This window comes from Myotis yumanensis, unplaced genomic scaffold (genome assembly GCF_028538775.1).
Source record: "Myotis yumanensis isolate MYYU_CA2020_CCGP unplaced genomic scaffold, mMyoYum1.0.hap1 SCAF_3, whole genome shotgun sequence".
Taxonomy (NCBI): Eukaryota; Metazoa; Chordata; class Mammalia; order Chiroptera; family Vespertilionidae; genus Myotis; species Myotis yumanensis.
Window position 1 is genome coordinate 158,812,268 of NW_027223754.1, and position 25,943 is coordinate 158,838,210.

Consider the following 25,943-nt stretch of genomic DNA (forward strand, 5'->3'; position numbering starts at 1 on the left):
CACCGGAGCTGGGAGCTCCAGGAATCCAAAAGAAGAAACGGTTTCATATTGAGGATGAAGATGAAAGCGACTGAAGAGCCAGAAGCCTAAGGGTAGAGATAGGCCTGTGTTTAGGTGGTGAGTTTAAATCAGAATTAGAAAGGTCATGCAGGACCCAGGAACTCCTCTTGCTGGACAGAAGCAGTATAGTCCTGGGCTTCGCCATGGATTTGGGGTCCAGGCAGTTCAGACCACGGTCATTCTGGTTTCTCCCTGTTTTATCCGTCTGCCTCGGTCGCTCCCTTACTCGGCTCCTTCCAGGAACCATTCTTTGGGCTATTAGTGCCCCGTAGCAAACGGAAGGAGTGAGTGAAACCTAGACGGTACCTGGACCTCTCTTACTGGTCTGTTCCTTTTGGCTTTCTGCTGGAGGTGGGTCATGGCACCAGGCGGGGAGCTCTGTGACATGATGGGTAGGGGTACTGCACCACTTAAAAAGCACCAGATGCTCCCATCTTCATTTTCTTCCCTATGATCTCAGCCTAGACACCAGATTGAGCCTAATTCCTACAGTTGAGGTAGGGCTGGGATGTAGTCTCCCCAGATGTTGAATATGTTTGGTTGGTGTTTGGTATTGAGTTAACCATGTAAAATTAAAAGTTGCCAATGTTGATCTGACTTCTAATCCGTCTAAGTACCCTGCTGTGCTCTTGGGAGAACTTTTAACTATTAAGGTTAAAACAAACCATCAACCTTCCATTTTCTCTTGCTTTCCCTACAGAAGACACAGAAAAATACTCTCATCTCAAGGTCCTTTCTCTAGGATAAATCTTTAGGGTGACAAGAGTTTGCAGGAGGAAGAAACGGGAGCTGCAAAGGGAGAAAAAGCTAGTTTGTCAGCACGGGGCAGAGGGGAAGACAAAGTCTAGGCAAGAAGTGGGTAAATACGGCAATTGTCACGTCTTTCCCTGTTCTTGGAAACTGTCAGCTTTCTGGCTCGCTTGTGTTTCCAGGTGAGGTAAGGTAAAGGTGAGATTCAGAAAATAGCCATTCAGATCAGGGAGAGCCCTCGGGAAAGGATACATTTGGGCTGTCTTGTTTCTCTGACTTAGGTTTTTTTTCTTCCGACAACCTCTAAAGATAAATGAATATGTTTGGTATTGAATTAAACATGTGAACCCTAATGTAAATTATGTATTTAGGTAATAATAGTTAATAATACATAATAAAATAAATAATAAAAATTTAAAATAATTGCAACAAATGTATCACAGCAATGTAAGATGTTAATAGGGGAAACAGGTTGGTGGAGAGGGATTATTTGGGGGACAGTCTATACTTCCTGCTCAATTTTTCTATAAACCTAAAACTACTCTAAAAAATAAATGCCATTAATTACAATAAGACCCATAAACGAACAAATGAAACCGAGATAAACTCATGGATACAGAGAACAAACTGATGGTTGCCAGGTGGGAGGAGGATTGGGGGACTGGGTGAAAAAGGTGAAGGGATTAAGAGGTACAAATTGGCAGTTACGAAATAGTCATGGGGTGTAAAGTACAGCATAGAGAATATAGTCGGTCAGTAATGTAATTACGTGTGGTGCCAGGCGGGCACTAAACTTATCGGGCATCACTTTGTAAGTTACGTAATGTCTAACCACTATGCTGTACACTGAAACTAATACAATATGAATGTCAACAGTAATTGAAAAAATAAAACCCCTAAAAACCGAAGCACCCAAGAAGTGACAGCTAGTGGGATTTGATGAAGAACAGGTGGAAGATGAGGGCAGGAGCAAAGGTGAGAAGTCTAAGTGGGGGGACATGCGTTTGTCTTCAGCCCTCTGTCATTCCTCTCCTCCGTCTTGGAGACAAACTCACCACCACTTTCTCTCCCCCTGCCATATTTACACAGTCACTCTCTCTCCCCTGTGGTTTCCAAGGCACTAGAGCTTGAAATTCACAGAATTTCAACAAAATGGCATTTTCGTATTGAGGATGAGGACACTGACTAATGAACTGAAGGTAGAGATGGGCCCATTTATGGATGGTAAACTCAAGTCAGAAATGGGAGGATTCATATTAGCATAACCAGTGGACACAGACACTGGGGCGGTGGGGGCTTGCCCGGGGTGGGAATGGCTGCGGGGGGACGGGGGATCAATTGGGGAAAAAGGAAACATGTTAAACTTGAGACAATTAAAAATCTTTTTAAAAATTAAAAATGTGAAAAATATGACTATATGAAAATAAAAAAGAAATGGGAGAATTTGAAGGATCCAGGATTTTCAGGCAACAGTGTCAGATGCCTCTACATCCAGTTTCTTCTCCCAGTTTTAGGAGTGTATAGTTCCCTGAAGACTTACTCCTCTAGAAATCTTTTTAAAGTTGTTATTATTATATTTTTTACTATTTATTTATTTTTAGAGAAACATCAATTTGTTGTTCCACTTATGTATGCCTTCATTGTTTGTTTGGTTTTTTGTATGTGCCCTGACCGGGTATCAAACCCTCAACCTTGGTGTATCGGGATGGCGCTCTAATCAACTGAGCTACCTGGCTAGGTCCTAGAAACTTTTTCTTTTCTCTTTCTGATTTCTTTTTGGTTGTTATGGGCCCCTTCCTGGGGCTGAGAGGAGTGAGTAACATGGGAGAAGGGACCCAGGACACCTTTGGCTGTCTGCCAGTAGCAGGTTATAGCACCAGAAAGGAACCTTTATGGCACAATGATGTGTATACTTTTGTACCAGTTTTAGGAGGCACCATATGCCATCATTCCCTATTTTCCAGGCTGCAGTTTCTCATCTAAACCCCTAGATGAGAAATGAAGCCCTAATTCCTATGGTTTAATGCAGGCTTAGAAAGAGATACTATTGTGATAATGAATGTGTCTCATTAGGGTATTGCATTGGAATTAAGAAGGTAAAAACGGAAAAACAGCTCTGATTTTATCTGACTTGCTAGTAGGTTCTATTTTCCCCTTCCTGTACCTGATAAATCCATTGAAAAAGAACTGTTTTGGCATCTCCTCCCCAGAAATCATTGGCAAAGCTGCCTTTCACCTCCTTGCTTCCCCAGAAGATACAGAGGAATTTTTCCTGCTCCAGGTTTGGGTCTGCAGAGATGGGGGTCAGGAAAAGCAATAACCACCAAGGGGAAGGCCTGTTGGTCAGCATGGGGCAAAGGTGAGGAGGACCGAGCCTGAGCCTGAAGCGGAGGATAAATATTTGTTAATGTTACGTCCTCAGTGTTTTCAGAGGAGTCATCATTTTTGGCTGGGGTGAAAGAGAAAGTGAGATGTAGAAAACCATTCCATTTAGGGAAGCACCGAGGCAAAGGACGTGCTTGGATGATCTCTTGTTCCTCTGGCTTATTTCTTTCGTGAGCAGGTGAGGATCATTCAAAGCCTGGGCGAGCGGGGGTGACGCTATGTTTAGGATAACAAGTTTCCAAGGGCTAAGACTTCCTAGCTCTGACCAGTCTTGGTGTCTTTTCATCTTAAGCCTTTACCTACTTCCCAACCTGGCCATCGCTTCTTTCCAGCAGGGCTTTTTCTTCTGACCCACCATGATTCAGGCGGTGCTGCTTCTTTGCTGTATCTCGCTATCCCCAGCGGCTGCCTTTCTAAGAAATGTCCAGAAAGGGGCTCTGACCTCCCAGCTGTGTCTCACAGAACCTGGGCATCCTTCTAACATGCTCTCTAACCAGATCCCAAGACCTGCCAGGATCTCTTGGACACAGCCGCTCTCCTTAGCCCCTCTGCCTATGTACCTATCCACTTGGTTCTGGAGGTGGCCCAGGAGGAGGCTGGCTGCCCAACTGAGGCCCACACTCTGCAGCTTCAGCTTGTTAGTGTGAAAGGAAAGGACCGCTGAAACCCTCATTCGTGAGAGTAAAAAGCACAATGGGGAAGAAGGCATTGGCAATAGTAAGGTCATTCTGTGGGGAGAAATCCAACACTCAGATTATCACCCTGAGGAATGTATTAACTACACCCACTGGGATGGCTGGTCTAGCAGTTCAACTGGTAATTGAGTTTGCCCCAAGTTAAGAAGAGCCTCTTAGTGTCTCTGGATGATGACAATGTAATTTATCAAATGTTCAGTTATTCTGAGGTGCTTTGTGGGGAAATTGATTCCAGCGTTTGTCCAGGTTTACTTCAGATATTCAGTGCCACTCGGTGATAAGTCTCCTTTACCAGAACCGTGTTCAAGGATGGGATAGGCATATGGTAAGGAGTTAGAAGTTTTGGAGAGCAGTTAGGACAAAAGTATTCTCTTTATCCCAAAGCTAACACACATGTGTGGGTGTTATTAGCCTTGCCCCTCTCCATTTAGTAGCTAGCTCTGAGTCTCTATTAATCCATTTCCTCCTTTCTTTCAGCTAGCCTATACTGGGCATATAATGTGTTTTAAGCATGAATGGTACTTTAACCTTTTCTCATTCATTTACCTTATACCAAAACCTCAACTAGATGCTGTTGTAGCTTGTTAATTGAATTTTTAAACTGAAAAGAGAAATTTTAAAGAGAGCAAATAGTAGATATATATCTAATTTCTGATTCTGGGTCTCCTGGTGTCTCTCATGCGCTAGAGTGGGAACATGGCAGGGAACTGTAGAAAATGCCAAAGCCCCAGCCGGTTTGGCTTAATAGATAGAGCGTTGGCCTGTGGACTGAAAGGTCCCGGGTTTGATTCTGGTCAAGGGCACATGCCCGGGTTGCGGGCTCAATCTGCAATATGGGGTGTGCAGGAGGCAGCCAGTCAATGACTCTCTTTCATCATTGATGTTTCTATCTCGCTCTCTCCCTCTCCCTTCCTCTCTGAAATCAATAAAAATATATAATATTTTTTTAAAAAAAAAAGTTTAAAAAAGAAAGAAAATGCAAAAGAACAAAGTCTTAGGTATTGAGGTCCAGTGTGCAACAAGGGGCAAGGTCTGAGCACCAGTACCAATGGACAAATATTTGCAGAGATTACATCTCTTACTGATCATAGGGCATAGCAAATATGTCCATTATTCATGGGACAGAGAAGTGGGCAGCACTGAATCAAGCAGCTAGCCACCTGTCGAGGTAGTCTCACTTCTCAGTGCCTGGACTGAAGTAATTTGGGGGCCCCCTATGAATGGGTGGAAATAAAGCAGAGGAAATCCCTGATAACCTAGAGATAGAGAAGGCCAAGTGCAAACAACTGAGTTGCATTTCCTGTTTCCTAGGCCTTAGCCTAAAAAGAACAGAAGCTTAAAGTAGTTGGAGGAGGTATGCCCTGAGTCCTGGGAACTTACAGACGACATCTCAGGGGAGCTATGTTTCTGGTTTTTCCCCTCTCCAGTGTACGCTGGCCCAGACATGCATGGCTTCAGACTCATCATACCGCTGGAGCTGCTGCTTTGTTGCTTCCTCCTGCTGCACCCTGTGGATGCCATTTCATATGGAAACCAGACAAATATCCTGATGCACCTTCCCTCATCCTTGGAGTCCTGGCCACCCTCCTCAGGCCCCTTGCCTTGCCAGACCCTGCTCCCAAAGTCCCTGCCTGGCTTTGCCCATATGGCCCCTCTACCCAAGTTTCTGGTAGGCCTATCACTGATGATGGCCCTGAAGGAAGCTGGCTGCCATGCTGATGCACAGGCCCTGCAGCTTCAGCTCTACCGCCAGGGGGGTATACATGCTACACAGATCCTCACCCGACATCTTCAACGGCTGGAGAAAGGCAGAAACACAGAGAGGGGAGTATCAGTGGATGCCCTGGCCTCTGCCCTGCAGCTGTTGGCCAGGGGACAGCTAGGCCCAGAAAGGGCCCGACGCTCCACCATCCAGGACTGCGATTTTGAACAGGAGCAGAATGTGCACAGTATAGTCCAGTGGTTGCCAATAGTGAAAACCTACTACAACTTGGGCACAGCTTTGTATTATGCTACTCAGGACTGTTTGGACAAGGCCAAGGAACGAGGCCAAGATGGGATCATAGACCTGGGTTATGACCTTTTAATGACCATGGTTGGACTGGGAGGGAGTCCCATGGGACTAATGATCAGCACTGCACTTAAACCTGCAGTGAAGGCTGGGGTTGAACAGTTGATCGAGAATTACCATGAGAATGAGGCAGCCCGGCCTATGTGGGTCATTGGTTGAGCAGCGACCTATGAACCAGGAGATTGCAGTTCGATTCTGGCCAGGGCATATGCCCGGATTGCAGGCTCGGCTCAATCGCCAGTGTGGAGCGTGCAGGAGGCAGTCAATCAATGATTCTCTCTTTCCCTCTCCCTTCCTCTCTGAAATCAATAAAAATATATTTTTTAAAAAAAGAGGCAAACAACTCTCCTCCAGAGACTAGCAAAGAGGGCTTGGGCAGCACCTCTATGGTGGCCGCTTTGGTGTCAGAGCGAATTCAGCTCCTTACTGGGAGTGGCCCTTATTCCAGGACTATGAATATGATCCTGAGAATGAGAGTTTTGGAATATAAAAGGTGATAAACACAGAATAAATAAATCTAGTATTCTGACTGAGAAGACTAACCCCTATTTTGTAAAACTACTGTTTGGAATTCTCTACTATTCTTTTAGACGGCCTCTTATTCTAAAAAAAATAATAACTTTTCTTTCTAACCTGCTTTAGCCTGCTTGAATAATGAGGAAGATAAACTTAGCTGTCTGACCTTGTAGGCCAGAGACTAGATACACCCATACTCTCAATGCCACGCCAGGTGCATTTTTTAATTGGATAGAACTGTGTAGTTTTCAAGGCTACCAGCGAGATAACCACTAAGCACACAGAGGGCTGGCTCTTTCATAAAAAGGGAAGTTCTGCTTGTAGCTCTGCTTAGAATTTGAATTCATTTTCTCTAAGCCCACCGCGGTGAATAAAGTGTAACTCCAAACTCTCTGAGCATGCTTGATTTATTCCGGCTCTCTGTAACATGATAAGCTGTGTGCAGAATCCAAATTTCTGATTTGTTACGGGGGAGGAAGGCAGTGCTACAAAATGTAGGAGTTTTAAAGTTTGGGGTTTGGAGGCAGAGGGTTTGGTTTTTAATCCAGGCTCCACTTGTTTGAGCCTCGATGGTCACTAACTAATAACTTCTTTCTACAAGCTCAGTTATTAAAATTTCTAAAGAGGGGGATGATGATGCCCTGACCGGTTTGGCTCAGTGGATAGAGCGTCGGCCTGTGGACTGAAGGGTCCAGGTTCGATTCCGGTCAAGGGCATGTACCTTGGTTGCAGGCACATCCCCAGTAGGGGGTGTGCAGGAGGCAGCTGATCGATGTCTCTCTCTCTCTCATCGATGTTCCTAACTCTCTATCCCTCTCCCTTCCTCTCTGTAAAAAATAAAAAATATATATTTTTTTAAAAAGAGGGGGATAACGATTTTCAGTTCTATGGAGTTTGTGGAAATTTAAAAAAGGAACAATGAACCTAAAGCTTTTAGCACAGTACCATCAGTAAATAGTTATTTTGTTATTACTTCAGCCCTCCCCTTCCGATCCCAAAATGTTGAAATTCCGGTCCCACCCCTTCTTATGGAGCCCTAAGCGCTTCCACGGTCGCGAGCTGGTCTCATTTCCTTCTCCGCCGAGCGGGTTCTCGGAAATCAGCAGTTTGAGCCCAAGGCTATTCCATTAATTGGACCCCTCCCTCCGCAGATAGGGGGCGGGGCTTACTGGAGGTTTTCCCACCAATCGCTGGGACTGGAGGTGTGGCTTCCGCTCCGCTGGTCCCGCCCCGCGGAGAGGGAGGAGCTGCGGCGGAGCCAATGAACTCACAGCCTGGGGCCTGAGGGGCGGGAGGCGCTGGTGCGGAGCTCCGGGTGGGGAAAGGAAGCCTCGACCAGAGCCACAGGCGGGAGCGGGGCTGAGACCCCCACCAGGTACGGACCCCGAAGGGCGCGCGGGAATTGGGGGTGGAGGCGCGAGTTACCCCTGGGAAGTGCGCCTGGCCCGGGAGCTATGACCCGGTGAAATAGGCGCTGTCACGGAGCTATGACCCGGTGAAATAGGCGCTGTCAGTCATCTGCTGCAACCTGGTCACCCCCATCTTGTCGGGTCTAGGTCCCCAACTGTAGCCCCCACCCCTCCACTCCCCCAAGCCCCCCTACAACCTCCAAGACCCGGAACTTAACATTGTTGCATTGGTTTACTGCCTTGCCAACGCTTTTCCCTCTGGCTTGTGATACTTTTGATTCTCATTCCCCCACACACACCCCCACAAAAGTCAATGTCTAAGGGTAGATACGATTTATCATCCTTATTTGTTATGTTTAAAGTATAATATACAGCCCTGGCCGGGTTGCTCAGTTTGTTAGAGCGTCCTCCCCATACGCCAAGGTTGCGGGTTCCATCTCCAATCAGCACATACAAGAAGCAACCAATGAATACCTAAGTGGAACAAACATTGATGTTTCTCTTTCTCTCTTCCTAAAATCAATTTTTAAAAAAATTAGAAGATAAAGCCCTAGCCAGTGTTCTCAGTGGTTAGAACGTCCACCCCCACACCGAAGGATTCCCGGCGAAGGGCTCATACCTGGGTTGTAGGTTGGATTCCTGGTTGGACGCCTGTGGGAGGCAACCAATGGAAGTTTCTTCTTCGCGTCAATGTTTCTTTCTAGCCTTTCCTCTCTATAAAACTCAGTAAAGACATACCCGCCACCCCCAGCCCTAGCCGGTTTGGCTCAGTGGATAGAGAGTCTGCCTGCGGACTGAAGGTTCCATTCTGGGTACATGTCTGGGTTGCAGGCTCGGTCCCCAGTGGGGAGCGTGCAAGAGGTAGACAGTCTGGTTCTCTCCCATCATTGATGTTTCTGTCTTTCTCTCCCTCTCCCTTCCTCCAGAAATCAATAAAATAAATAAAATAAAATAAAATAAAGTATCCTCCAGTCTGGCTGGAGGTCTTAGTGGTCAACCTATGAACCTGGAGGTCTCGGATGGATTCCTGGTCAGGGCACATAAAAATATATATACATATTAAAAAAGAAACATCCTCGGGTAGGATTAAAAATAAATAAGTAAAGATAGGTGATTTTTAAAAAATATATTTTATTGATTTTTTACAGAGAGGAAGGGAGAGGGATAGAGAGTTAAAAACATCAATGAGACAGAAACAACGATCAGCTGCCTGCTGCACGCCCCCTACCGGGGATGTGCCTGCAACTAAGGTACATGCCCTTGACCGGAATGGAACCTGGGACCTTTCAGTCCGCAGGCTGACGCTTTATCCACTCAGCCAAACCGGTCAGGGCAAGATAGGTGATTTTTTTTAAAAAGGTTTGTTTGTTTTCATATTTAAACCTCAGGGTTTGCTTGTTGCCATACTCTTTTATCCTCTTTGTTTTTGTTTGTTTTCCTGTTGTTTCTTATACTGCGTTACTCTTTTAATAGCCAATTCGCAATTCGTTCCTTGAGAACTGGAGCCTCTTCTTCTTTTTTTTTTTTTAAGCAATACAGGTATACATAGTTTTAAAAGTCAAGCATTACTAAAAGGGTTAAAGTGTAAAATAAGAGCCCCAGCCCAATCCTGTCCTTCCCCTGTTCCTAATTCCTAGATGTAGAAAGGCAGCTCATAATTATTCATACTGGTGGAAACAATTTCTCCCGCCCTAAAATTTTTCTTTCATTTGTAATAAAATCATATGACATGTTTAGACCACAGATGTGCATGTTTGTTCTTTTCTGTAAGGTTGAGGTTGCAACAAGAGTAAGTTTTCATTTCCTAAACAGACAGATGGCAGTGGGTGGGGCAAGTTAGGGAGAAAGATTTTCTGCTTAGTCTACTTGATGACAGGCAAAAACCAGTTTTGAATGAAGTTTCTAAGTTTCTGACAAATTTGATAACCCACATAAGACTCAGAGATCAACAAAGATCATAAAAGGTGACACAATCTTAGGGATTGAATGACCTCTTGCACAGCTTTTCTTTTTATTTTTTAAAATATTTTTATTGATGTCAGAGAGGAAGGGAGAGGGAGGGAGGGAGAGAGAGAAACATCAATGATGAGAGAGAATCGTTGATCAGCTGCCTCCTGCACACCCCACACTGGGGATCGAGCCCACAACCCAGGCATATGCTCTGACTGGGAATCCAACCGTGACCTCCCGGTCCATAGGTCAATGCTCAACCACTGAGCCACGCTGGTCAGGCCCCTTGCACAGCTTTTAAACATCTAGAATGGAGCTCTTTCTTCCTACTTGGAGAGCAGTTTACAGAGTACTAGAAGACCAGTGCACTCAGGTGTGGGGGGGGTCCCTCCGCCCAGCCTGCGCTCTCTCCCAGTCCAGGAGCCCTCAGGGGGTGTCCAACTGCCGGCTTAGGCCTGCTCCCCACACTGCCTTAGCTCCCACAGTCGCCGCTGCGCTCTCCTGCCATGAGCCCGGCTTCTGGCTGGGCGGTGCTCCCCCTGTTGGAGCATACTGACCACTAGGGGGCAGATCCTGCATCGAGCGTCTGCCCCCTGGTGGTCAGTATGCGCCATAGTGACCGGTCATTCCGCCGTTCGGTCATTTTGCATATTAGCCTTTTATTATATAGGATACTAGCGGCCCGGTGCACAAAATTCATGCATGGGTAGGGTCCCTAGGCCTGGCGGACAATCAGGACCCATCAAGGCCTTCCGGCTGCCGGCTGGGGCCTTCCTTCCCCAGCCGCCAGCCACCGGCCAGGGCCTTCCTTCATTCTGCACCACCCCTTGGTGGTCAGCGCATGTCATAGCGAGCGATCGAACTCCAGTCTCCCTGTCAAACTCCCAAGAGGACACTTTGCATATCAGTCTTTTATACATATAGATTTTATCTCCAAGGAGGTTTCAGCCCCTAATAAAGCTTTGGAGCAAGCAGGGATCATGCTGAAATAAATACTTATGACCCACACTATCTTTAAATGCTCTAGCATAAACAAATACAAACATATCTATATATATAAAAGCCTAAGCAGCCAGTTGACCATTCGACCAGTAGCTATGATGTGCACTGACGACCAGGGGCCAGATGCTCAATGCAGGAGCTTCCCCCTGGTGGTCAGTGCGCTCCCATAGTAGGAGCACTGCTCAGCTGACCAACGGGCGCCAAACGCTGGGGTCATGGCTGGCGAGCGCGCGCTAGTATTGCCTTAGGACAGGTGTGTGGAGACCGCAGCGGAGTGGCGCGAGCCTACCAAGCAGTGGTGGCAGCGGGCAGGCACAGTGGGGCCTGGATGAGCAGGAGCAACGCAGCACCCGGCCAGGGCTCATACTCCTCCCCAGCCTCCTGCCACTTCGGCAATACTACATCCCTTGAGGGATGTAGGACTGCCGGTTTTGGCTGATCCCCGCAGGCCAAGCCAAGGGACCCCACTGGGGCATGAATTCGTGCACCGGGCCTCTAGTAAATTTATAGTAAACTAGAAACCCAGTGCACAAATTCGTGCACTGGTGGGGACCCTCAGCCTGGCCCGTAATCAGGGCCGATCAGGGCTGGCTGGCCAGGGGGATATTGGCCGGCCATGGGAGGTTGGCTGTGGGAGCATACTGACCACCAGGGGGCAGCTCCTGCTTTGAGTGTCTGCCTCCTGGTAGTCAGTGCATCATCATAGCGACTGGTTGACCAGTCGAGCAGTTGACTGGTCATAATGATCACTTAGTCTTTTATACAGATAGATGTATTGGGAGAGATAGATTTTACAAATGGTAGAAACGTCATTAATGTTTGTTGAAGATGAAGGATTGGTACATTGACAATCCTTGTACTATTCACTCTATTTCAGTGTGTGTTTGAAAACTACCATTAAAACAAAAAGGAGCTCTTAAATGGTACTCCCTGGAAGAATATGTACCAACCTAATAATATTGGTTTCTGGGGAGGAGGGGAAGAGACCAAGATTGGGAGTGGGGTCTATGTCTCTATCCCCATCTCTTCCTTTCTGAAATCAATAGACACCCCCTTTTTTTTTCTTACCTGTATAATTAAAGACATTTTTAATATGTAATAATAAAGTATCATGACACTGTGGGTGATTTAGTCCAGCAAACTTTACAATTGGGAACCTAAATCCTTCAGACTCAGATCCCAAATGGCGCAGTGGGAGATGCTGCAGAATCTCGACAGCCAATTTCAGGATCAGCTGCACCAGCTCTACACAAATAACCTCCTACCGGTGGACATTCGACAGCACTTGGCTGTTTGGATTGAAGACCAGAACTGGTGAGGCTCTCAGAAAGCTGGGTGGTGGGGAATGAGGAAAATGGGTTCTTTTTTCTGAGCCCCTAGGATCCTGCAGACACCAAGGACAGGATGGGTTAGAAGGCCTGAAGATAGTAGCAACCCTGCGGAGATACTAACCTTTGTCATTCCTGGTCTCCAGGCAGGAAGCTGCGCTGGGCAATGATAATTCCCAGGCTAATATGCTGTGCTTCCACTTCGTGGACCAACTAAACTATGCGCGTGCCCGCTGCAGCCAGGACCCCGAGTGCTTGTTGTTACAGCATAACCTGCGAAAATTCTGTCAGGACATTCAGGTACTTGAAGGAGTGGCAATAACAAAGTGGGAATGGGAGCTGTAGAGTACGGTTTTGGGTATAGAACAGGACCCGAAGGTGCAAAGGGACAGGGGCAGCCCTGGGGAGAGTGGAACAGAGTCTGGATTTAGGGGATCGCTGGCAGAGAGAAGGTCAGTGTTTAGATGAAGCTGTTGGGAAGAGACCAGGGTTTGTGGACCTGTGGTGAGAAAGGGAAGGGCTAGGGGCCCTGAAGGAGGGGAAGTATTGCATCACGGATGGGAATGTTCACTGAAGGCAGTTGAATGGGATCAATGTTCTCTCTTTGCCTCCTGCAGGCCTTACCCCGGGGCCCTATCCAATTGGCTGAGATGATCTTTAATCTCCTTCTGGAAGAAAAGAGAATTCTGATGCAGGCTCAGAGGGCTCAAGTGGTGAGAGCAGTTTGCTGATGATATGGAAGCCCGTGGAGTGGAGAGGGACCATGGAAAGGACTCAGGAAATTTGTCTTGGAATAAGATCCCCAAATAGCCTGTCATATAATTTCAGGACTGGATTTTAGGGATAAAAGGTCAGAGTTGAATGTGCTCAGAGCCTCTTATTTCAGGAGCAAGAAGAGCCAGCCCTCGAAGCACCTGTGCAGAGCCAGCAACATGCTATTGAATCCCGGATCCTGGAATTGAAGGCTATGATGGAGGTTGGTAGATGTGGCAAGAGTCAGGGTGGGCAGGATCAGCCTGCCTCCTCCCACAGAAGCAGCCTCACCTGGTCTCCTCCCCTCTACAGAAGCTGGTGAAGTCCATCAGCCAACTGAAAGACCTGCAGGATGTCTTCCTCTTCCGATACAAGACTCAGGCCCCAGGTAGGAAGACATTGAGGGGTGAGAGAAGGCCAGGTTCCTGCTGGAAGGCCGAGGGGAGGAGAGAGCAGAAGGGAAAAGCCCCAGTAAAAAGTGATCACCTTTGGCTACACCTCACTAGCTATAGTTATAGTTCTGCTGCCAGGCAAAGCTACGAGTGCCAGGGTTTGTTGTGGGGGTTGGGCTGGAGGTGTGGCTGAGGGACAGTAGTGAATGCTGCAGGAGTTGCATGGGAAACTACCTTGGTAGGTAGAGTAGGCTTCCGTTTCAACATGATCACTGAGAATTCGCCTGAGGGCCCAGAGGGATCCGTGCTTTGCTTTGGTTCCCCTGCCTCTCCCGTCAGCATTCCCCCTTCCCGACCCTGACCGAGGTCTAGGTCAGGAAGATGAGGGGAAGGAGCCCTAGGTCTGAGCACTTGTCTCACTTCCTGCTCCTGCCATCCAGTGAGGACATCTTCTTTGGACCCCCATCAGACCAGACAGCAGCAGATTCTGCAGGCAACTCTCAATGAACTGGACAGAAGGAGAAAGGTGGGAGGCAAAGAACAGAGGGCGTGGGCAACAGGGGGCTGGGGAAGACGCGGGACCTGGGAGCCTTGGCCTCTTCGCCTTGGCTTTTTGTCCCTTTATCCCCAGTTGGATGGTGGAGGATGATGGTGAGAGGTGCTCCACACTCACTTATGTCTTTCTTAGGAGGTGCTGGATGCCTCCAGAGGACTGCTAGGCCGATTAACTACCCTAATTGAGCTACTGCTACCCAATTTGGAGCAGTGGAAAGTGCAGCAGCAGAAAACCTGCATTGGAGCCCCCCCAGACGGAGGGTTGGAACTTCTCCAGCTAGAGAAGTGGTGAGAGGCACCTCCCCGCCCTCAGGCTCACCCAGCCCTAGTCCTAGCCACCGCCCTGTGCTTTGTAATGTCCTGTATACGGTATTGCTTCCCTACTCTCTGCTCTCCAGAACGATCCCAGCTCCCTTATCTGACTACAACTGTACTCTGCTCTTCATTCTCGATACCCAGAGCCCTTCATTTTTAATCACCTGGGAAATATACTACTATTGTTTGTGTAAATATAATGCAAAAAAAGAGAAAATTACTTATTACATTACTACCCAGATGTAGCTACTGTAACATTATTAAACAAAAATTGAGCCCTAGCCAGTTTGGCTCATTTGAAGAGTGTCAGCCTACAGACTGAAGGGTCCCAGGTTTGATCCTGGTCAGGGGCACATGCCTGGGTTACAGGCTTAATCCCCAGTGTGGGGCATGCAGGAGGCAGCCAATCAATGATTCTCTCTCATCATTGATCTTTCTCTCTCTCTCTCCTCCCTTCCTCTCTGAAATCAATAAAAAATATATTTTTAAAAAATTGAATCATACCATTCATACTATTTTGAGACATGTAGGCTTGTTTTTCTTCTTGTTTAACTTAGCAGTATATTATAATATTTACCCACTAGAGGCCCGATGCACGAAATTCATGCTAGAGTAGGCCTTCCTTCTCCCAGCTGCTGGCACTGGCTTCCCTCTGGCACTTGGGACCCGGGTTTCCCTCGCAGCACCTTGCAGCCTCAGCCGGCCCTCTCAATCCCGGCTTTGTCTGGACGGTCATCTGGAAGGATGTCCAGATGGTCATTCTGCTGTTCGGTCTAATTAGCCCTTTATTATATAGGATGTTACTTTCAATGGCTGCATTATTGTTCTCTATATGGAGGTAACATAATTTAATTAATGAACTATTCTTTTTGGACATTTAGGTTGTTTTTAATTTGTTGCTATTTTTCTAGTAAACTTCTTATTTCATATTAATTTTTAAAATTTATTTCAGAGAAGAAGGGAAAAGGAGAGAGAGATAGAAACATCAATGATGAGAGAGAATCATTGATCAGCTGCCTCCTGTACACCCCACACTGGAGATCAAGCCTGCAACCTGGGCCTGTGCCCTGACCAGGAATCAAACTGGAGACCTCCTGATGCATGGGATAATGCTCAACCAACTGAGCCACATTGGCCTGGCTCAATTCATTTTTTAAAAATATCTTTCTAGAGAAAGATTTTTTAAAAATGATTTCAGAGAGGAAGGGAGAGGGAGAGAGAGATAAAAACATCAATGAAGAGAGGGAATCATTGATTAGCTGCCTCCTGCACGCCCACTACTGGGATGGAGCCCACAACCCGGGCATGTGCCCTAGACTGGAATTGAACCCGGGACCTCCCAGTCCATAGGCCACTGAGCCAAACCAGCTAGCACTCATTGTATTTTTTAAAAAAGATTTTTTATCTTAGTAGTACATTTATTTGTTTGTGGGTTTGGTTTTGTTTTTGTCAATCCTCACCTGAGGATATTTTTCCATTGATTTTTTTTTTAGGAGAGTGGGAGAGGGAGAGACAAAAAGGAACATCAATGTGAGAGAGACATATCAGTGGGTTGTCTCCCACACCTGAGGCCGGGTATTGAGCCTGCAACTGAGGTACATGCCCTTGACCTGAATCAAACCCATGACTCTTCAATCTGCAGGCCGATGCTCTATCCACTGAGCCAAACTGGCTAGGGCAAGAGTATATTTATTAAATCTGGGGACAGGGAAACAAGGAAGGGCCTAGGCTAGAAGAAGCAACAGGAGAGAGCCTAGGCAGGGCTGCTTTGGCTCTAGAAACGTTATGGGAAAGAAGTGAGCGAAGGCAGGGCTGCTGTCAGCTCACTGGAGAGTCAGAGAAAAGGGGGCCTTGAGGACAGGTTCAGGGGTTAGCCATGGATGAGCTACCACGGCCTGTTGCTCCCTGGTTGCAAGTCTTGTGGGGTTCCTTAGAGTTTAGGAGATGTGTGCCTGAGGGGAAAGAAGATGGCTAAGGAAAAGGAGCCAGCATGCTCCCAGGAATGAGAGCTTGTCTTGTTTCATTTTTTTTAAATAAAAAGGTATTGCTTTCTCTGATTACAAATACAGTGTATACCAATTGAAAAAATTTCAAACAGTATAAAAGAGTAAAGAATGCCTGGCCGGGTATGACTCAGCAGTTAAGCACCAACCCAGGAACCAGGAGGTCACCGGTTCAATTCCTGGTCAGGGCATATGCCCAGGTTGTGGGCTCAGTCCCCAGTGGGGGGGCATGCAAGAGGCAGCCAATCAATGATTCTCTCTCATCATTGCTGTTTCTACCTTTCTCTCTCTCCCTCCCTCTCTGAAATCAGTAAAAACATATTAAACATAATAATAATAATTTAAAAAATAAAAGAGAAAAGAAAGAAATCAACCATCTGTTTAATATAATCATGCAGAGGTAGGTACCCTCTGTTTATGCTTTTGCATACTTTTTGCAGATTTCCCCTACGCCTATACACAAAAATACATATATTTTAAGCAGAAGTCAAATCATATCTATACTATCTTGTAATTTTTTTAAAATTTAATATTTGTGGACATTTTTCCATGTTAAATATTTGAGCCTATATCATTATATTTAATGATTGCATAGTATTTCATTACATGTATATGCCATAATTTATATACCTAATAACCAAATGGTTCTAATTTTCTATGACAAATAACAAAGCTATGAATCTCCTGTTACATTTATCTTTGTCCATTTGTCTGATTATTTTCTTAGGATATATCTTAGAAATGGAATACTATAAAATGTATGCACACTTTTTGAGGCTTTTTAAAAAATAGTTTCAAACTACTATCCCAATTTGTTTGCTTATATATAGTATATGATTGTTTTCCTGTCACTACATTGCCTATTATTAGTTTTTTATGGAGTCAGTAAACTATAGGAGTCAATATAGAAGTATATATCAAGCATCATATGAAAGTTAGCTTTATTATGTTCCCCTTTTACCAATTTTAATGTGAAAGTGGCTTTGATTTTCATTTCTTGGATTATGAATCATGTTGGATAGTCAGTGCTTCCTCGATTCTTTTCTTTTTTTTTGTCCCAATCAGTTTTAATTCTCCACATAGTTAAAGGGGAGCTCTTAGAGCCTGTTTGGGGGCTCCAGGAAACTCATGGATTCTCTCTCCCTTGGGTTCTACCACTCAGGTTCACAGATGGAGCAAAGCTAATGTTTCATCTGCGGCAGCTGCTGAAGGAACTGAAGGACTTGAGTCAACTGGTTAGCTATGAGAATGACCCTCTGATCACAGGGGTGGACCAGCAGGAGGCCCAGGTCACAGAATTGCTACAACATCTGCTCCACAGGTTTAGAGGCCATGGAGGGACCTCTAGGGAGGGGAGGGACAGGGGAGCCATTGTTACAGATGCTGAGCTATACAGTCTCTCAACTTCTCTCTTCCCAGAGCCTTTGTGGTAGAAACCCAGCCTTGCATGCCTCAGACTCCCCATCGACCCCTCATCCTCAGGACTGGGAGCAAGTTCACTGTCCGAACAAGGTGGGCATTTCAGAATTCATTCCTGATTCCTTTTTCCAGAACTGGCACTGTTCGCTTTCTGGCTTTAAAGATCTTCCCACTCTTGGCTGTTCCTTCTCTCCCCCCGCCCCCCAATCAATCTACCTCTTCTAATCTCTTCCCTTATCTTTTCCAAACATCTGGTCTATTCGGAAGTTGAGGTTGACCACTTTCTCCATCCACCTCTCTCCTCCCCAGGCTGCTGGTGAGGCTCCAGGAAGGCAGCGAGTCACTGACTGCAGAAGTCTTTATTGACAAGTAAGTTGGAGCAGGTGAAAGGTGGGACCAAAGAGGGGCCAGGATGTGGGCTGACGGGGGGTGGGGGTGGGGGGGTGGCCAGAGGAGACACCTCCTTTTCCCGAAGGCTCTGGGGCTGTGTTCTTCCCCCCTCCATTCCTACCTCATAGAAATAACAATTCATCCCTTTTGTTGAGCCCCTGCTATGTGACATGCAGCTTGTCAAATACTCACTTAATAGTCTAGAAACCCTATGCGTTAGCTGTTATCAGTGCACCATTCAGACAAGAAAACAAGCTCAGTGAGATGATGTGTCTTGAAGGCCACATAACTAGTGAGCTGCAGATTTGGGTTTGAACTTAGGTCTGTCTGATCCCAAAGACCACATTCCTAATGTCTATGCTGTTTTGCTTCCCAGTGACTTTATTTTATTTTATTTCTTTTCAGGAATCCTCCTCAATCACAAGGGTAGGTACCTGACAAAAAAGCTGCAAACCTTTGTGCATTGCGTGAGCTGCGCAACCACATGTGGCAGCCCTGAGGGGGGCACAGACAGGAGAAGGCTGATTTGGGTGGCACATATGCAGAGGGAGATGGAGAGGTCTGAAATGAAATGGAGCTTTTGTTGACTTCCTGCTGAATTTTAGAATAACTCTGTTCCTTTCCTTCATATGTTTTCTTCCTCCTGGAATAGCTTCCGGAAGTTCAACATTCTGACCTCAACCCAGAAAACTTTGACCCCCGAGAAAGGGCAGAGTCAGGGCTTAATCTGGGACTTCGGCTATCTGGTAAGAGGCTAGTAGCTTCTGTTTCTAATCCAATGGAAGAGGCGGGGGCAAGTGCCCAGGCCTTGGGAAGTCTTGTGGGCAAAACGGGTTCCAGGGCTGCTGGGTCCCTCCTCTGGCATTCTCTCTCCTTCCCCTCAATTCACAGACTCTGTTGGAGCAACGCTCGGGTGGTTCAGGAAAGGGCAGCAGTAAGGTGAGGCCTGGACAGAGGGCTGGGGGGCAGGAGGGACATGCCCCAGGGCCCTCTGCTCACGGCTGTGGCTGTCCCAGGGTCTGCTGGGTGTGACCGAGGAACTGCACATCATCAGCTTCACGGTCAGATACACCTACCAGGGACTGAAGCAGGAACTGAAAGTGAGTGAAAACGGAGGCGGGCGAGCTGAAGCAGGTTTGGGGGAGGGCACAGGAGGGGTTAACAGAAGCCTCTCAGGTGAAATATTGCCCCTGGCCCCGCCCGAAGGTCTGCAGCTAGAATCCTCACAGCCTACGCTGTGACTCCTGTCTTCTCCCAGGCAGACACCCTCCCTGTGGTGATTATTTCTAACATGAATCAACTCTCCATCGCCTGGGCCTCCATTCTCTGGTTCAATCTGCTCAGCTCAAACCCTCAGGTAGGAGGTGGGGCCAACAGGAGAAGGGCGGTGAGGAGGGGTGGCAGCTTGGTGTGAGGGTGCTGCTCTGAGCCACCTGCCCTCTTCCCGTACCTGCAGAACCAGCAGTTCTTCTCCAGCCCCCCCAAGGCCCCCTGGACCTTACTGGGCCCTGCCCTCAGTTGGCAGTTCTCCTCCTACGTTGGCCGAGGCCTCGACCAGGACCAGCTGAGCATGCTGAAGGACAAGCTGTTTGGTACGGACCTCCTTTCCTGTCAGCCCCGGCCCTCTGTCCTCTCCACCCCAGGAGGCCTGGCCTTGCCTCCTCCCATCAGCTAACGGGCTTTCTGTCCACAGGACAGAACTCGGGGAATGAGGGTGCGCTGTTGTCCTGGGCCGACTTCACTAAGGTAACACCCTCCTCCTGGGCAGCCAGACCCTATAGCCCCAATCCAAACCCCGCCCCGCCCCCATCGCTCCTTCCCCACCCCGAGGGCCACTCCATATCTCCCTGCTTTTCCACTCCTCCTTCAGCGAGAGAGCCCGCCTGGAAAGCTACCCTTCTGGACATGGTTAGACAAAATTCTGGACCTGGTACATGAGCACCTGAAGGATCTCTGGAATGATGGGTAAGACCTTGGTCAGCCTCCCTCTCCCTAGACCCCCCGCTGCCTCTCTAGGCTTGAGTGGGCTCTGTGCGCCCTCATGTGGCAAATCGGGAGAGAGAGCAAAAACTGGGCCAAGGTCACACGCCCTCACCTTTGCAATAACAGTTAGAGCCGGTGTTTGTCAAGCAGCTATTGTGATCCAGAGCCTGCTGGGTGCCTTCATGAATTCTCTCCTGTAACCTGACAGCCATGCTGAGTGGGGGGTGTTGCCCCCTCATGTCCGGTGAGGAAACGAAGGCTTAGAGAAAGTAAAGGGGCTGAGTCAGGATTCAAAGCCGGGCCTGTCTGACCCCAAGCCTGTGCTCTTCCCCCAACACTGCCTGCCCATGTGCACGGCACACTGCCTTTTACAAGGTGTTTTTCATTGGTATGGCCTCCCTGAGTCCTCACCTCTTCCAGCCCTGGAGGTGGATGTTGTCAGTGAAGCGAAGTGACATGGCCACAGTGGAACAGTTCGTAGTGGCAGCGCCAGGGCAGAAAGCTGGCGCCCTCTCCCTCCCCACGGAAGCAGGGAGGCAGGAGGGCCGCTCAGCTGCTTCCTCTGCTCCAGGCGCATCATGGGGTTTGTGAGCCGGAGCCAGGAGCGCAGGTTGCTGAAGAAGACCGTCTCTGGTACCTTCCTGCTGCGCTTCAGCGAGACATCCGAAGGCGGCATTACCTGCTCCTGGGTGGAACACCAGGATGATGGTCAGCTGCTCCGCCCTGCTGCTCCCACAGCCCCTCCTTCCTGCCCCACGGCCTGTGCTCGGCTTCCCCGGCTCCGTCCCGAACCCCTCAGCAGGTCCGCGGGTGGGCAGGCAGAGTGGAGCTCCCAGGCCCAGCCTCCTCTCTCAAGCCTGCCTGTTCCACTATCCACTGTCCAGATAAGGTGCTCATCCACTCTGTGAAGCCCTTCACCAGGGAGGTGCTGCAGTCGCTCCCGCTGACCAAAATCATCCGGCACTACCAGCTGCTCACCGAGGAGAACGTACCCGAGAACCCACTGCGCTTCCTCTACCCCCGCACCCCCCGGGATGAAGCTTTCGGGTGCTACTACGAGGACAAAGGTGAGAGTCGCTGACTGACTTCACTGGGAGACCGCAGGCATCCGCAAGGCCAGTGCCTTCCGTACCAACATGCAGAGAAGTTCAGGGGTTTGTCCGTGGGACACTGCTAGTTAGTAAGGAGATGTGACTGTCAGGACATCGGCCTGCATCTCATCACTAACCTCCCCGCCTCTTGTGTGCGTCCCCGACAGTTAACCTCGAGGAGCAAAGGAAGTACCTGACACGGAAGCTCATCGTGGTCTCTAACAGGTGAGATGGGGACCCTGCGCCATCCCCCCACCCTTGGGCTGACATGGTCAACCAGCCTGTCCACGTCCAGTCTCCCTGGCCTTCTCGCCTCCGCGCCGCGCTCTCCAGTCCTCTAGGTTTTCCCTGCTCTTCTACTCTCTCTCTTCTCTATTTTCCTGCTGCCATCCTTCAGCTGTCTCCGCAGAGGTTCCCTGATAATAGTAGTCATAAGCCCTGATGTGAATGGACATCTGATTGATGCCAAACATGGTACTAGATACTTTTATAACATTTTTTAAAAGTTAATCCTGCCCTAGCCAGTTTGGCTCAGTGGATAGAGCATCAGCCTGCAGACCGAAGGGTCCCGGGTTCAATTCCAGTCAAGGGCACATGCCTGGGTTGTGGGCTCGGTCCAATGTGCAGGAGGCAGCCAGTCAATGATTCCCTCTCATTACTGATGTTTCTATCTCTCTCTTCCTCTCCCTTCCTCTCTGAAATCAATAAACATATATTTTTTAAAAATTAATCATTATGAGAATCCATATGAGTAGGTAATAGGAACAGGAATACTTAATGAAAGTTTACTATATACAAGGCACTGGGCTAAAACTTGGTGCTCATTTTCTCACTTATTGAATTTCCATAAAAGTCCTGTGAGGCAGACACTTATTACTGTCGCCAGCGGAGGAAACGGGTTTAGCATAGTGAAGTGGCATGCTCGAGGTCCATGGCTACGAAATGATCCAGGTCTGTCAGATTCCAAAGCCCTGCTTTTAACCAGCCTCCTGCCCCTCAAATATTATTAGGTATTGTTGTTCCCATTTTACAGATGATAAATCTGAGGCTCAGAGAAGTTAGTTAACACTCCGGTGTGGGGTGAATTTCCCGCCAAAATATAAGATGGCGCGGGCAATTATTTAGGTTTCCCGCACAAAATCAGGGATTTTTATGATACCTATTACCCCAATGGGTATGAAACGGTTCGCATACGCAGGTAGGTATCTTTGTGAACGGCAAACAAACAAATATTTGGTAATACGCAGTTACAATCGGCCCGAGTTTACACGTTTCCCGCACTCCACCGCAAATCTATATGAACCGAGTTAAGACGGCTCCCGCGGAGTACACGCAATTCACGCGAGCCGACTTAACTCGTTTCCCCCACTCCAAGTGTTAACTCGCCTAAGGTCACCCAGCTAGTAAATGATAGGATTCAAACTCTGGTAAGCCTGATTGATAGGATTCAGACTCTGCAAAGCCTGTGTCCTTTGTTTGTAATTAATTTTAGAGAGAGCTAGGACAGGAGAGAAAAAGAAGAAAAAAAAACAAAACAGAGAAATATGGATTAGTTGTTCCACTTATTTATGCATTCACTGGTTGACTCTTGTATATGCCCCGATCAGGGATTGAACCTGCAGCCTTGGCATATCGGGAGGACGCTCTAACCGAGTTACCTGGCCAGGGCAGAGCAAAGCCTGTGCTCTTAAGCCCTCTGCTCCTTTACCTTCTTAGACTAGAGAAGTCGTCTCTGCTTGCTCTACCGTTCCAACCTCACCTAAACTGCTACGTACTCCCCTTTGTCTGTATTGGCGTACCCAGACAGGTGGATGAGCTGCAACAACCGCTGGAGCCTAATCTGGAGCCAGAAGTAGAGCCATTAGACCTGCCCCCAGGCCTAGCACCAGGGCCAGAGCTAGGACTAGACCTGGAGTTGGAGCCACTGCTAAAGGCAGGGCTGGATCTGGGGCCGCCACTGGAGCCCGAGCTGGAGCTGGAGCCCACACTGGACCTGGGACCAGAACTGAAGCTGGAGCCTCTTCTAGAGCCTGTTTCACAGCCCGTGCCAGAGCCAGAGCCAGAGCCAGATTTGCCCCATGATCTGAGACACTTGAACACTGAGGAGATGGAAAGTAAGTGATGAGATGGGGCTGGGGAAAGGGATGCCTCCCCTTCCCCAACTCCCCTCTCTCACCCATTACAGAAAACGCCCCGGTCTAAGCTCCTCCTGGGAGAGGAGGCTCATTTCCCTTGTGTCCCTTTTACTAGGAAATGGACACACCAACCCCTGCCCTACCTAAGTGCCCCCTCAGGCCCTGCCCAGGCCTCTGCTACCATCTCCCTCACTGTCCTTGCTGGGTTGGGAACTCCTTACCTAAGATCAGGACCTCACGTCTTTCTCTGGACTACCCAGTCTTCAGAAACAACATGAAGATTGAAGAAATCATGCCAAACGGAGACCCACTGTTAGCTGGCCAGAACACCGTGGATGAGGCATACAACTTCCACCCGAGCCATTTCTTCATGGATGGGCCCTTGACTCCTGACTACTAGGACTATGTTTCCTCTGTTCTTCCCGTATCTTTTACCCCATATAATCCCCGCATCGTGGTGTTGCTCTCCCAGGATGGGAAATCAGGCATGTGCCTCTCCTAAGCTGGGTTAACGGCCTGATTTGAAGTGAGAGGGACATGTGAACCAGAACAGATGTTGGCCATGGCTCTAACTAGGATCCTGGAGGCTGCCTGCTGTGCTGGGAGGGGCAGCGGTTTTAGGAACAGGCCAGGACAGTTAGGAGGTACTTGGAGGGCTCAGAGAAGTCACTCCTTTCCAGTATGGAAGAATTTCAACTTTTTAATAGCTGGTAAGACTAACCTGGCGCCCACTAGCGTTGGCCCTCAGTGGGGAACTGACACATGGCAGGACTCCATTTCTCCCTCATGCCCAGGATGACCTCCTTCCTTCCTCCCCTCACTCTTGTCCTAAATTTCCTCTTTTCCTACAGGGACTGAGAGCTTTCTGCCTCAGCCACACTGGGAAGCTTCCCTCCGAAGAGGAAGTAGGAGGTAGACCTCCTCTTCTTACCGATCTCCCTCGGACCCCGCCCCCCGCCCCACACACACACACACACCAGAGCCAGGGCTGGGCCTGGAGTTAGAGCCACTGCTAAAGGCAGGGCAGGACCTGGAGCCTTTAGCAGTGGCCACAGCCATTCCTCCCCTGGAAACCGATCCTACCAGCCTAATGTGCCTGTGAAGCTTTGCACAATAACTAATGCTGCCTAGACTCCACTTTCCCAATGCTTAGGAGACCAGGGATGTTCGCTAGCTGGGAACTCAGGAACTGCTTTTTATAGTATAGATTGGTATGTTTACAGAGGAAGAGAAGCCCTGGGTCTTAGATATTTCTCTATTACGATGTCATCCCTTTCTTGTGTGCAATATATTGTTTACCTGAAAAGACTTTCTATTCCTTGGGCATGGACCTGGGCAGAGATCAAATTCCTGGAACTTAGGACCTTGAAGGTTTTTCATGAGCTCTGGACAACCTCCCACCTTAGCCATTCCCAGGAAACCCCGGGACAACTGCCTTTGCTCTAAGATGTGCTTCTAGTAAACCTGAGGTGCAAATGAAAGTGAGGCCTTCTGCACACGGCTATTTCCTGCCTGGTATGTGAGAGCAGCGGCCTTCAACCTTTCTCATCTCATAGCACATAGAAACTAATTACTAAAATTTTGCAGCACACCAAAAAAAAAGTTTTTGGCCGATCTGACAGAAAAATAGGTGTAATTTTGATTCATTCATACAGGATGCTATTGTGTTGGTGGTTGTTATTTTTTTATTTGACAGTCTAAGGAGAAAGAGGTCAGTGCTCCTGAATAAAGTTAGGTATTGTATGTTTAAAAAATTTGGGGGACACTGGTTGAAAACAGTGTGTTAGAGGAACAGTACTATTGAGAAAGAGTCCCATCTGAGCAGAAGTGGCTAATAAACGTTGTGCTGACCTAGAAACGTTTCCTCTTTGATCTTCTTTATTTCCCTTCTCACAAAGACGAATGTTCTTGAAAACACCAATAGGCCATGGAGAGTCAAGGTCAGCAAAGTATGTCATGTCTTCCACCCACCCCAGTACGCCCCTCTTGTCATGTTTCTTCTTCTTTCCTCCCTGTTTGGAGCAACCTTTCCTGACCCATAGATTCTTCCAGGGGGAAGTAAGCTGTATATGAGTGTGTGTAAGGGAGGGGGTGTTCGTTATAGAATTAGCCCTTTGTTCCTCAGCAGGTTGGTGCCAAAGCCAAATTTTAAACCTGGGTCTGTCTGACTCCCATGTGTCTTGTGGATATTGTGAAGATGGAGAAAGGAAGAGAAATAATCACTAGAACATTTCCATACTTCCTTTCAAAGGTAGTTTAACTCCCTCGGGGTAAGCAAACTCCCTTCTGAAGGGGCCCACAGATATCCATTGAGGGAGAATCCCATTAGTTTGGGGATTTACCTTTATCTTCCTGGAATGTCCTTTCTGCTCAAACAGCTCTGACTTTGGATCCTGCAGTGATCGGGATCCCCATCTTTGGCTAAATACACTCTTAGCCAAGAAAGCAGGGAAGGAGGCACTGGGTCAGGGAGCAAGAGAGGTGTCCCGTTTCCTAATCTCGTCCCCTTGTCATCCCTTTCATCTTGCTTAGCCACGCAGGGATTAAGACCAAAAAGATCCCAGTTACTCTATACACCAGGGGGTCAAAAGGAAATACCCTTTCCACCATAGCCCCAGAGTAGAAGAAGGTTGCATATTATAGTCCCTCATCCCTGTTTTTTCATTTGTTTTCTTTTCCCCAACCAAACCTAAGAAATTAGACTTAAATATCCATATAAATAAGTTTATTGAAAACAGTAA

General features: G+C 47.9%; 3 protein-coding genes across 4 annotated transcripts in view; all 3 read left to right on the top strand.

Annotated features, from left to right (window-relative positions):
- TIMELESS (timeless circadian regulator) overlaps positions 1 to 655 on the top strand; it is a 34,799-nt gene extending 34,144 nt beyond the window's left edge. The window contains exon 29 of the mRNA XM_070409978.1: positions 1 to 655. Coding sequence (XP_070266079.1) covers positions 1 to 74 — 74 coding nt within the window. The 3' untranslated portion in view covers positions 75 to 655.
- On the top strand, positions 33 to 6,219 carry APOF (apolipoprotein F). 2 transcript variants are annotated; one of them, XM_070409980.1, is made up of 2 exons: positions 33 to 117; positions 5,318 to 6,219. In XM_070409980.1, the coding sequence occupies exon 2, from the start codon at positions 5,335 to 5,337 to the stop codon at positions 6,118 to 6,120; it is 786 nt and encodes a 261-aa protein (XP_070266081.1). In that variant the 5' UTR covers positions 33 to 117; positions 5,318 to 5,334; the 3' UTR covers positions 6,121 to 6,219. The 2 variants fall into 2 exon arrangements, with proteins under 2 accessions (XP_070266081.1, XP_070266082.1); XM_070409981.1 differs by lacking the exon at positions 33 to 117 and adding an exon at positions 3,332 to 3,373.
- Positions 6,220 to 7,790: 1,571 nt separating this feature from the next.
- STAT2 (signal transducer and activator of transcription 2) lies at positions 7,791 to 25,056 on the top strand. Its single transcript, XM_070409982.1, has 24 exons — positions 7,791 to 7,852; positions 12,009 to 12,152; positions 12,313 to 12,466; positions 12,784 to 12,879; positions 13,053 to 13,142; positions 13,232 to 13,307; positions 13,752 to 13,837; positions 14,000 to 14,154; positions 17,347 to 17,505; positions 17,604 to 17,696; positions 17,913 to 17,972; positions 18,399 to 18,419; positions 18,646 to 18,739; positions 18,885 to 18,932; positions 19,010 to 19,093; positions 19,252 to 19,350; positions 19,450 to 19,585; positions 19,687 to 19,739; positions 19,864 to 19,958; positions 20,548 to 20,684; positions 20,861 to 21,043; positions 21,235 to 21,292; positions 22,871 to 23,181; positions 23,463 to 25,056. The coding sequence occupies exons 2-24, from the start codon at positions 12,022 to 12,024 to the stop codon at positions 23,600 to 23,602; spliced, it is 2,559 nt and encodes an 852-aa protein (XP_070266083.1). The 5' UTR covers positions 7,791 to 7,852; positions 12,009 to 12,021; the 3' UTR covers positions 23,603 to 25,056.
- Positions 25,057 to 25,943: the final 887 nt, after the last annotated feature.

What these genes read in the sequence shown, in the direction of transcription:
- APOF (XM_070409980.1), top strand. Translation starts at nt 5,335, where the DNA reads ATGCATGGCTTCAGACTCATCATACCGCTGGAGCTGCTGCTTTGTTGC.
- STAT2 (XM_070409982.1), top strand. Translation starts at nt 12,022, where the DNA reads ATGGCGCAGTGGGAGATGCTGCAGAATCTCGACAGCCAATTTCAGGAT. An exon ending in ATACAAGACTCAGGCCCCAG is followed by an intron (nt 13,308 to 13,751) that starts GTAGGAAGACAT and finishes CCTGCCATCCAG; the next exon opens with TGAGGACATCTTCTTTGGAC. An exon ending in GACTGAAGCAGGAACTGAAA is followed by an intron (nt 19,094 to 19,251) that starts GTGAGTGAAAAC and finishes GTCTTCTCCCAG; the next exon opens with GCAGACACCCTCCCTGTGGT.